The sequence below is a fragment of the Urocitellus parryii genome, chromosome 1, assembly GCF_045843805.1.
Source record: "Urocitellus parryii isolate mUroPar1 chromosome 1, mUroPar1.hap1, whole genome shotgun sequence".
Lineage (NCBI taxonomy): Eukaryota > Metazoa > Chordata > Mammalia > Rodentia > Sciuridae > Urocitellus > Urocitellus parryii.
In genome coordinates this window covers 171,031,787-171,043,971 of record NC_135531.1, presented here as the reverse complement: position 1 = coordinate 171,043,971, position 12,185 = coordinate 171,031,787, and the positions used below count along the sequence as shown (strand labels likewise).

Sequence of the window (12,185 nt, the reverse complement as noted above, 5' to 3'; positions counted from 1 at the left end):
CATTTATGGTGACCCCACAAGTTCACCCTGGGTGCCTCCCTGAATGGCAGCCTTAGAACTACTGAGTTTCCTGATGTCTCAGGCCCTAAAGAAGCATAACTACCTGGAAACTACCAGCTTCCTACAACCTGGTCTGGAAGGTGGAGATCGTCTTCCACTGCATTCTGTCACGCATGTCATGAAGACCAGTGCTGGTTCATTGGGTGGAAAATTAGTCTCTACCTTCTAGAGTTTGAGACAAGTTTTTTAAAAAAATTTTTTTTTATTATTTTGTTCCTAGGTATTCAACCCAGGGTGCTTAAACATTGAGACATATCCCCAAGCCCTTTTTCTTTTCTTTTTCTTTCTTTCTTTCTTTCTTTCTTTCTTTCTTTCTTTCTTTCTTTCTTTCTTTTTTTTTTTTTTTTTTTTTTTGCAGAGCATGTGTATTTTATTAGAGACAGGTTCTCACTGAGTTTCTGAGGGCCTTGCTAAGTTGATTGAACGCAGAGGCGCTTAACCACTGAGCAACACCCCCAGCAACCCTCTATGTTTTATTTTGAGACAGACTTCACTAAGTGTCTCAGGACCTCACTAAGTAGCTGAGGGTGATTTTGAACTCACGATCTTCCTGCTTCAGCCTGGTATTATAGGCATGATCCACTGTGCCAGGCTTAGAGCACTTTTTGAACTAGCACATCTGTTTTGAGAAGTGCAGTTCTTAGTACTCTCAGATGTTTCCCAGAACAAGATCACCTCCTCAGAGTGCTGCATTACAGGCTGCCTCCTGTCGAATTGTGACTTGCACCCATGCATTTACTAAAATGCTCCTCTATGCCAGTCTGGATGCTCCAAAAGGTAATTATAAGGGGCTCTGAGGTATTTATTATCCAGTGACTCTGTGGCAGTCCATTGGAAAAAAATCTTTGTGGTCCTGATACCTGCAATAGTTATTCATCTTTTCCTCGTATTTTAACATCAAATCCTACAGCCTTGTGGACTTATATTTTATTTTTGCCTTTAGTGTCAGAAAGCTCATCACGATTTTTCCTTCTTAAGTTTTAGACGTTCATTGTTATTTTCTGGGTTTGGCTATGTTAACATTTGATAAAAACAAGACAGGAGGAAAAAAAAACAAATTAAGTGTAAATGAATCTATAACATGAAGAAAGAAACTGCCAACTTGGAATTCTGTCCTGGAGCCTCCCTTCTCTGCAGGAGGGATCAGGCAGACATCCAGTTTCTGCCTGCTCTTGCTAGCTGCTGGCACATCTTGACAGGGCAGCCCTCCTGCAGGGTTAGGAGGGCCCAGCCAGGTGGTGAGCATAGGTGCACTGGGCTGCTCGCCTGGACCCCAGGCCTTCTATGAAAGCTAGCTATACTTCTACCTTGAACTTATTATTTATTTATTTATTTTTAAAAGAATAGCCCTCCATTTAGTTAAGATTTCGTTTTTACTTCCACATAGTTTCACAAGCTTTCGGGATATACTTTTGCACACATTTTACCACACTTAAAACTTAAATTTTTGAGCCTGTGTAAATGGTGGTTTTTAACTTTAACTTTCGGTTGCACATTGGTCACGTAGAGAAAGCACTCTGGCCTCCAATCACTGATCACTGAAGCTGGCGGCTGCTTGTTTCTCTGCCTACTGTCCTCTACTAGGCACAGGCTGTCCCTTAGGTCAGGGTATTAAACACCCCACACAGATTCCAGCATCCAGGCGAGCACCCAGCAGAGGGCTCCAGAAAAGGCAGCTCTGAACGTGTGCAGAGCGCCCAGAGCACTACACTGCAGGGCCCTGGGTGTGCATGCATGCACGGGGGGGGGGGGGGGGGGGGGGGGGGGGGAGCGGGGGGCGGCGGGGAGCGGAACTTCCTTGGCTACAGTGGGTTCCAGTGGCGTGATCCTTCGCTTCCTCAGGTCACGTTTCAGGAAAATACTACATTTCGTTCAGGAGTTTTTCATCTGCGTTGATCAAGGTCATTAATTTGTGGCCTTCTCACCTTGACATGTCCTCTTCAGGTTTTGGTTAGGCTCAGCATGGGTGTGTCCCCTGTACCAGTCAGCTCCTCCTCCCTGTTGTGACCCAAACACTCAGCAAGACCAGCCTGGAGGCAGAGGAGCTTGTGTGGGCTCAGGGTCTCAGAGGGTCAGTCAAGATCCGCGGCTCCTTGCTCTGAGGTGAGGGAGCATCATGGGGGAAGTTGTGGCGCAGGGAAGTTGCCCAGCCAGGGCGACCTTCAAGCAGAGAGAGGGAGGGCCAGGGAGACCCTCTGTCATGGCATAGCCACGCCCACAGCAGCGCACCACCATGGCCACGCCTCCAGCAGCGCACCACCCATGACCACGCCCCCATCCACGCCCCCCGTCCACGCCCCCCCGCCCCCCTTCCATGCTCCCCCCATCCTTCCAAAGCCTCAGCCCTTTCAATGGTGTTACCCACTGGTTAGGTCATTGCACCTTGAAACCTTCTTGCCCCAAGGGAGGAGCTTTTGGGAGACACAATACATCCTAACCATAACACCCTCTCTTTATATCATAGAATTCAACTGGGAATCCTGCGCTTCTCTTTGTTGCAAGGCTTTTTATTTACTGACTGAATCTCATTGCTCTTGGTCTGTTTAGGTTTTCTAAGTCCTCTTGGTTCAATTTGGGTAGCTTATCTTGAAAAATTTTAAAAGTTTTATTGTTCTAACCGTCATTAGTATGTATAGCTTGCATTCTCAACTGGAAAAATCCTTTTTTAAGTTAGAGATTATGGCGTATTTTCCCTGTCCTTGGAACCTGGTGTGGAGTCTTACATATCCAGAGTGGGTTTGGTGTCACTAATTGCCAGTCAATGGTGGGAAAACTTTGCAAAGAAGGAAATTTGAGCTATGGAAAAAAAATTATCTGTGTTCACAGGAAGAAAGCACTCTTCTTCATTCTTGTAAGATTTTGAAAAATCTATGTGGAATTCATCTTCAAATCTATGAAGACCCTGCATTTATTATAAGCAAATAAGATAGTTTCACACTGTATTATATATGCTTAGGAGTAATGGGAAAGGAAGGGAGCTTAAGAGGGGACAAACAGAAGAGAAATAGAAATGGAGAAAGAGGAAAAGGGGCAAGAATCGGGAAGTTCGAAATTAATTCATCTGACAAATATTTGTTTCACACCAGCACACTGAAACCTTTCTCAAAAACACCTGGTTTCTTGTAATTACACACTTGTGAGTGATTTCATCAGTAGACTTGGGATTTTAGGCACTGTGACCACAGGGAGGTGTTGAGGCGGTGGATCTCACAGTACCTACCCACTGTGCATTTTCAGCCCCTTGTGGGAAGGCACTCTGCACGTGACTACTGCCTCCTGCTATCCAGGCGATGGACATGGCCATGACATGGATCTTCATCTTCTGCAGGGCTTCCAGGCCCTGGCCAGGAGTCTCCTAAGAGCTCCCTTCACGTCCTTATTCCTCAGGGTGTAGATGAAGGGATTGAGGGTGGGTGTGATTATGGAGTAGAAGAGGGAGATGAACTTGCCCTGCTCTTGGGAGTAGCTGGAGGGGGGCTGTAGATACATGTAGATGGCAGGCAGGTAGAAGAGGGAGACCACCACCAGGTGGGAGGAACAGGTCCCAAAGGCCTTGTGCCGTCCCATGGAGGTCTGGATCCTGAGCACAGCCTGGGCAATGAAGCCATAGGAGAGGAGGATGAGAGCCAGGGGGACCAGCACAAAGAAGGCCACCAGAACGGCCAGTGTGGTGTCATTCACTGCGGTATCCGCACACGACAGCTTGATCATAGCTGGCACCTCACAGAAGAAGTTGTTCAGCACCTGCCACCCACAGAAGGGCAGCTGGACTGTCAGGACCACTTGAACGAGGGAGTTGCCAAAGCCACTGAGCCAGGCCACAGCCACAAGCTGCTGGCAGAGAGGGCGGTGCATGATAATGGCATACCGCAGGAGCTCACAGATGGCCACGTAACGGTCCAGGGCCATGGCAGCCAGGAGGATGCACTCGGTGCACCCCAGCCAGTGGAAAATGGCATACTGCATGGTGCAGCCACCGTAGCTGATGGTCTTCCTGGAGCTGCCCATGTTGGCCAGCATCTGGGAGACCGTGGTGGTCGTGTAGCACAGGTCCAGGAAGGACAGGTGGCTGAGGAAGATGTACATGGGGCTCTGCAGCTGGGCATCTAGCCGGGACACCAGGATGATGGAAATGTTTCCCAGCATGGCCAGAATGTAGGACACCAGGAGGACCACGAAGAGAGGAAGTTCTAGCCATGGTCTGTCAGAGACGCCCAGAAGGATGAAGTCCTTTGGAGGATCCCACAGGAAGCTCTGGTTGTCACTTCTCATGGTGAGGCATCTTGTGGCACCTGTGATGAGTCAAGAGAGTGGGAATGAATGAGTCCTGTCAGAAGGTAATCATCATTTTACACCTGTCTGACCTTTCTGACCTCTGCAGTCACTGGGACTGGTGGAGTCAGACAACTGCACCTGTGTCCTCACTTCCCTTCCTTCTCTGTGACCATGCCCCCTCATGTTTCCAACGTCAGTGTCTGCATCTGCTGAGATGGGGAGTAGAGCCTCAGGTGGCCAAGGGACTGGGGTGAGGGGACGCACACATGACAGGTTTATTTGAGTTGGACTGCTTCAGGTCTTTGCAGACACACTCAGGGGAATTGTCCACTCTCAGGCTTTTCACCTTGTCTTTGGTGGTGGTGGTGGGAGAAAGGAGGAAGATGATAAAGCAAGACGGGCTTCATAAGCAGCTGGGGGCTCTGGGGGCTCAACTCTGGCTGCAAGAGGTGCCCATGCCTCTCTGGGGCACAGCACTCTCCCCTCCCACAGATCACTGGCTTTGGCAGTGCCAGACTGCATGGGTACCTGGAGTGGAGCAGCCGAGATATGTCACTTCAGCTCTAGGTTTGTCATGACCCCTGAGAGGCCCCCAAGCACAGAGTGTTGAGCACAGGAACCTGTGAAGACCAGCTCTGGAGGTGTTCAGTGGAAGATCAGCCTGCCTCTGAGCTCGCACTCTACATGTGACTTCTTTGCCAGTCTACTGTCCTCTCTCAGGAAGGAAGCAGTGAGGCTTCTGGGGGACCTTGCTGTTTGGGGGTACCTGGGCTGCCCTGTTTTATGCATGGGCTTTCCCACTCAGGGCCTTTGGTCCCCAACTCCTATCCTCTCCCAAGCACTGTGCCTTCAAGTTCATGATGGGCTTGCTATTGCTCCATGCTGAGAGTGGAAAGAAGTCAAACCCTCTATGTAGGTAATTTAGGGAGGATTAATTTTCAGTTATGGAAAAGAAAGCTAGCGTATGACATTTCTATGACGGGAGAGTGGCTTTTCTGAAGTCACCATGAACAGGGTAAAAACTTGGGGGAGTAAAGGGGTACAGCTCACGGTTAGCACAAGGGCTTAGTCTCTGTGAGGCCCCAGTTCTATCCCCAGCATGCTCACAGGAGAAATCAAGACACTGGGGAAGAAAACGACCTCTGTGTTGGGTTCAGTTCTCTATGTAAAGTCTCTTGTCAAAACGGTACAATAAAGAAAATCTGAGAAGTCTCGACTGGCTGCATTTCTGCCTTTCCCCTGGTCTTCTGTCCACAGGTAGAGCTTCCCCTTCTCAGTGTTGCCCTCCTTGCCCAGTCCCTGCTTTGCCCTCCAGGGTCTGGCCTCCTGCTGTGGCTGCTGTGTTTGCTCTCGACCATGTCTGTGCACCAGGCCACTGCAGGGCCAGTGCCTGGCCAGTCCAGGGCAGGTGCTTCCCCAGCACTGATCTCCTTCCAAGAGGCCTTGTTCTCTGTTTCTCACTTGGAGCTCCAAGGTGCCTCTTTCCTTCCATCCTTGGAAGCTGTGCTGGAGCGAATCAGAATGGCTTCCCCTGCACTCCACATTTCCTCCTCAGCCTGCTCCAGTGCTGCAATTTCTCACTCAGAGAGAGAAGCCGGCCTCAAATGGGCCTCTATGTTCCCCTGGGTGGGGTGTGGGCCTACTGGGTCCTCCTTGGTATGGCAGCTCTGGCCAGGGGCAGCCCCTCTCTCAGCATCTGGCCTGGCCTGTTGGGGGCAACCAAACCGGGAAGGGATTTTTCATGTGTTTATTAGCACCGATGAGGGTACCATGCTTGCAGAGGTGGCAGGGGTGGCATCCAGCGCCCTTTTCCCACACTCCCCACTTCCTTCCCCACCCCTAGTAATGGGTGTTCTGTTCAGGCCCACTCTTCAGCCTCAGGGAGAGGACATTGTCAGTCTTCTGTGCCTGACTGGTTTCACCTAACAGCACCCTCCAGTTCCACCCATTTTGCTATGAACAGGAATTTGATGTTTTTTTTTCTTCTTTTTAAAACTTTAAAATTTGTTCTAATTAGTTATTCCTGACAGTTGCATGCATTTGACACATTGTACACAAATGGAGCACAAGTTCTCACTGCTCTGGCTGTACATGTTTGAACAGGATTTCATTCTTTGTGGCTGAAGGACACTCTTGCGTTTCCTTCATTCCTCGCTGATGGGCACCTGGGCTCCTGGCTGTAGGGAGTTGTGCACAGTGAACAGGACAGCCGTGCGGATACCCCCTGCATAAGAGCCTTTGCCTTTGGGCACACACCCAGGGCTGTGCTGGACCAAGGTAGATCTCTTTCAGTTCTTTGAGGGACCTGGCTGTTCCCCACCATGGCCACACAAATTTATGCCCCACCAACAGGGTGGGAGGTGGTTCTTCTCTAATTCCTCCCCAGCGGGAACTTCTTCCCTTTATGATCATAGCCATTCTAAATGGCTGAGATGATGTACCTTGTGCTTTTGGTTGGCATGACTTTAACAAAGGAGGTTCAGCGTGGCCCCCACCCCCTCCTGGGGGGTGCACACACACAGAGCACACACCCTACCTGGGCACACGTGTGCACACACACAGAGACACCACTACCTGGGCGTGCACACACACACACACACACAACCTACCTGGGCACACATGTGTACACACAAAGACACCCCTTCCTGGACACACAAACACACAATATACCTGGGCAGGTGTGTACACACACAGACACACACCTACCTGGACACACACACACATACATACATACACACACGCCCCCTACCTGGGCAGGTGTGTGCACACACACAGACACACCCCTTCCTGGGCATGTACGCGTGTTCACACACACACTCTACCTGGGCACACATGTGCACACACACAGAGACACCCTTACCTGGGTGTGCACACACACACACACACCCTACCAGGGCACATGTGTGCACACACAAAGAGACACCCTGACCTGGGTGCACACACACATATACACACATATATACAAACACACACCATATCTGGGCACATGTGTGTACACACACAGAGATATCCTACCTAGGCACACACACACACACACACATACACACACACCTTATCTGAGCTCACAGACACATGCATATCCTACCTGGGCATGTGCGCACACACACAAACACACACACACACACTCACATCTCTCCTGGGTGCACACATAGAGACACAAGCTGGATGGGCACATGCATCCATACCACACCTGGGTGCACAGACACAGCGCCTAGGTGCCTGCAGTCACGTGTTCCCTATTTGGGCACACGTGCACACCACCCCCACAGTTTCTCAACCTCACAGCATGACACTGTCCAGCCCTGGCCCTTTGTGCCCTGCATGGAATGCCTGGCTATCTGTCTTTTTTGACTTGGAGCTCTGCAGGAGGAGCCTCTGACCCCATTGGCCTTCTCTGTCTTCTATCTGAACAAACACAGATCCCGCCGAGGTACAGCCTCTCTTGCTGCTCTAATAGCCATCTCCCAGCCTGACTCAGTCCTGCTAGGGCGAGTCCTCCCGGACCCCTGTCTCCAGCTCTCATTTCCGTGTCCTCCACATGCCTTCCTGACACCGTGGACTGGGTCATCCCACTTCCAACCTGGCTCCCAGCTCCAGCCAGTTCCCTGTTAGTGTGTGGCTCCTGTCACCCTCCCCCAGAGGTGTCGGGTGGCTTGCAGTGGTGTGCCAGTCCCCACTGCTGTTGTGCAGTGCTCTGTGCAGACCCGTCAGCACTGCTGTGGTAAGCCCTGGTCCTGTGGGACGGGGACATCACAGGAGGCTCCTGCTACCCTCACTGAGTCAGGGACCAGCCCAGCTCCCTCAGTGTGCCCCTGGGCCGCTTGGGTTTGCCATGAGATCCAACCTATAGCTGGTTCTCTGGGGACGCCCTGGCTTCCTTGATCTGTCCCCCTTCCTTGTGAGGGCACTGGTGGAGCAGGATGAAGCTGTGGGGAGGGCTCAGGTCCCCATGTGCTTTGGTGGCCTCCCCCGGTCCAAGTGGTGTCCACAGAGCTGAATCAGCTGCCTGGTACATGACCATCCTTCACTGTCTTCCTGCCCTCTGGCCCGGGACCTAGTGGCATCCAGCAGAGACCAGCATCCATGCTGTCACCCTGCCAGCCTGTAGTGCATTGTGCAGGGCAGTGTGTCTGAGCTGAGGGCCAGCCATGTACCCTGTGGTTCCCTGGCATCTATAGAGGACAAGGTCAAGGATGCAGGCTCTATTGCAGCCCAAGCGGTCTCAGTGTGGGGGGTGCAGGACCATGGTCACTGGAAATGCCCTACACATTCAGGACAATCCAGCCCATGCCCTGAGGAGGTCCTGGACCTTGCTCTCACTTGACCTGGCCCTCGGTCCAAGTGGAGAGGGGATTCAGCCTCAGCAGCACCTGTTCCCCCTCAGCAGGCTTGCTGGAAGGCGTGGGGCCTTCTGCGATCTCTGAGGCAGCAGGCGGGTGTGGGCTCAAGGTGGCCCAGCCTTGCTCCCAGGTTACTCCTGAGGATGTGGCATCCAGGGGCAAAGTGCAGGTCCCTGCTGCATGTGCATGCCTCAGTCAGGTTTATCTTGCCATCTCCGCCCCTGAGGGAGGCTAGTTTCCTTGTCCCCAGACAGCCAGTGGTGCCGCTTCTCCCCTGGCAGGAGGCTGTCCCTGAGGTCTGTTGATTGGTATCAAGGGCTGGCTGCCAGTCGAGGCCCTGTGTTGGCCTGGGTTCTTGGAAGAGCAGCTGGTGGTGAGCAGTGGGTTTTGACTCTTCAGGGTTGGGAGGGAGACTGCAAAGTCAGAGTGCAGCCAGCAGCGGTGGCCCAGTGGAGCCTGAGACCCCAGTGGCCAAAGCAGAGTTAACCACTCTCTTTGTGTCTTTGGGCAGGTTACCTCCCTTCTCTGTGTCTCACTGTGTCATCTGCAGATATGAGAAGTACTGGGACGGCCCTCCAGAATTTGTTACAAGGGTGAGACGCAAGGGTGTTGGCCAAGCTCTTAGAACAGTGACTGCCACAGGTACATGTGGAGATTTCTCTTCTGATCACTGTACACAGTCCCAGCTACCCGTTTCATTGGTTACAAGGGGAGAAAAGGTTCAAGTTCAATAGGGAATGAAATTAAAACATTCTAGCTCAACACAGTGAAGGGGAGGACTTTAGGAAGGCTTATTCCATTTTAGGATAAATCTTATTATGTGTATTTGAGTCAAAACGCGCTGCCGTATTTTGTGTTTGTGGTACAATGGTTTGCACTGCAGAACAAGCTGCATGTCCATTGTCTCAGCCACCCACTGTCCAGTGGTAAGAGCGCTGCAGTCACTGCCGGCTGCCCTGTGCATAGCCCCGTGGAGAGCCCTGGCCCTGGTGTGGCTCCTCCTGGGCACCTGCACCCGTGCCCTTTCCCCTGTCCCTCCTCACTTCCTCAGGGCCTGGCCTGGTGGCTGCTGCCTGGCTCTCCTTTTCTTCAGGTCCCAAGAGTGAGATCACTCAGGGCTTTTCTTCCTGTCTGGCTGATTGCTCAGCACAGGCCCTACAAGCCACCCAGGGTGTTCGAACAACAGAATGGCGTCCCTCTTGAGGGCCGAGGGTCCCCTGTGTGTCCTTGTGTTGGCCTTACAGCCAGGTCCACATCTGCTCACCCGTGGAGGACGCCTGGGCTCTTCCTGAGCTGGCTGTGTGGAGGGTCTGCGGGGAGCCAGGTGGAGGGTATCCTTGGGGGTTCCTGTCAGTGTGCACTGTAAGGACGACTGCTCACCATACTTGGAGCACTGCTCTTTTTGGGAGCCCTGATGGCCCTTCCCTGAGGGAGCACAGCTCTCCTCTACCCATCCCGTGTGCTTCGACTCTTCTCATGTGGATGGCAGGTCCTGCTGGGTGTGAGCAGGAGTGTCTTCAGGTGTTTCAACAAACTGATAAAATCATGTGAATTTATTGTGTACACTCATGTTTTGAAGTACATGTACCTTGTGGGGTGACCAAATCCAGCTAATTGACAAGTGTGTCCTCACATGCTCATCATTTGGGGTGAGGACTCTGCATGCTTTTTGCTGTTTCAGTGACACTAGGCACCCCATAGTCTTCTGGCCCTGAGCTGCACCCCGGGCCCCTGGAGTCCCATCTCTGGTGATGGCCTTGGTGTGGCCCTGTTGGGGTACAGTGTTCTGGATCTGTCTGGAGAGGATCCCTGCCTGCTGTTGCCTCTTCAGCCTCTTGTCTTCCTGTCTGGCTTTGGGGGACATTCTAGACACTCGGGGCACAATGGCTAGGAGATGTGCCCATGTCCCTCCTTCTTCCAGATGACATTTTCCCAATGTTCAGGGTCAAGGCCGGACAGCTTCAGTCCTGTCCTACTCATTCTGAGATGCCCGAGGGCTGTGTGAGGAGTGTCTGGGGAGGCTGCAGGGCCTCATTCAGCTTTGCTGTGGAAGGTCGGCTTCAGCCTCCACCTGCTGCTGTGCTGAGACATTCCTGCCTGGGAGCCCAGGGACCTACATGGTGACAGCAGCAGAGCTGTCCCCACTAGGGTTGAAGGTGCATGAAGTCTGGCCTAAATATGGTGAAGGGAGAGCTCGTTGAGCATCTGTGGAAGCCTTGGGAAGTAAGCGTGAGGACAGGGCTGCTGCGAGATGTCCCTCAGGAACCATCTGATGCCAAGGTGGCCTGCAGTGACCCTCAGTTTGACATGTGTATGTGCCATGTGTCTATCAGAGATCAGGTCATCTACACAGTCTACACAGATACCTGCCCGTGACACGGGAAAGCGCAGCCTTGCAGTCCACACCCTTGGTCCCCGAGTGCCCATTGCTGCACACAATCCCCTGGTTCAGAGCTGAGCTGGTGCACATATGTATCTCCCACCTCACCTTGCAGCCCCAAACCCACCCCTGAAAGCCAGCATTTCACAGAGGACTGTTGGAAGTCTTGCTCTAGAATTTTCTGTTCCTAATACTAAACCAACTGTGCACAAAGACACCATTCTGCTCAGGCCTGTGGCAAGAGGAGGGTGCTGCCAGAAGCAGAGGCTGTGTCTAGTGGGGGACAAGATCTACTCTCAAAGGACATTATGGTGGAGACTAAAGAGGCAGAAGGAAACTCCTTGCTTTGAGGTTGTTAGACGGGATCAAAAATGGGCGTCTACCAAAAGAGGGGTCCCCACCGCCCCCTGCACAGGCCGTGTGTGCAGCACACCTGCAGGGCACCATGAACAGAGGCCTTTCAGTCAGATCTGTGCCCCACCAGGGCTCTGTGCCACAGGGGTTATGGGCATGCAGGATTCATATTAATCCACGTGCAAGGGGCTGGCTGGCTCTGATCTTTAAAATTGCCAGTAAAACAGACAAAGTAGGCAGAGGCAGGTGATGATCCTATGCAGGCAAGAATTATAAAGAGGTGCTGGATATTCCTCACACATTCATTGAGGAACACAAAGTGACTTTTGTCATGGTGAGGTTGAAAGGATCATGTCCCCTAAGTGACTAAAGATTGATGGTGAGGGCATTAACGAAGCCAAGGTTTGATAAAGTGTGGGATGAAGAAGTCTGTTAGGAAAGGAAGCTCATGAGATGCTGAGAGACAGGAGAGGTTTCCTGCCTACAGGTACCACCAGTTAATCCATTCAAGTAGATCCACCTACTAGTGAAGTTACACCTCCCATAAGATAATCATTTCACCTCTGAATATTCTTGCATTTTTTTTCACATTTGAGCTTTTGGAGGGATACCTCACATCAAAACTATAGCAGTGAATAATGTGTACTGCTCATTTTTAAAAAATGTGTCATGATTACTGAATAATATGTTGACTTTTGAAAGCCATGCATCTTTAATATGTTAAGTAAAATAAGCCAGGAACAGAAAGACAAGTACCACAGATCTCACTCGTGTGG

At 51.7% G+C, this 12,185-nt stretch overlaps 1 protein-coding gene across 1 annotated transcript; it reads right to left on the bottom strand.

The window, feature by feature from the left end:
- Nucleotides 1-3,375: 3,375 nt before the first annotated feature.
- LOC144250008 (olfactory receptor 2B11-like) lies at nt 3,376-4,332 on the bottom strand. Its single transcript, XM_077792373.1, has one exon. The coding sequence runs from the start codon at nt 4,330-4,332 to the stop codon at nt 3,376-3,378; it is 957 nt and encodes a 318-aa protein (XP_077648499.1).
- Nucleotides 4,333-12,185: the final 7,853 nt, after the last annotated feature.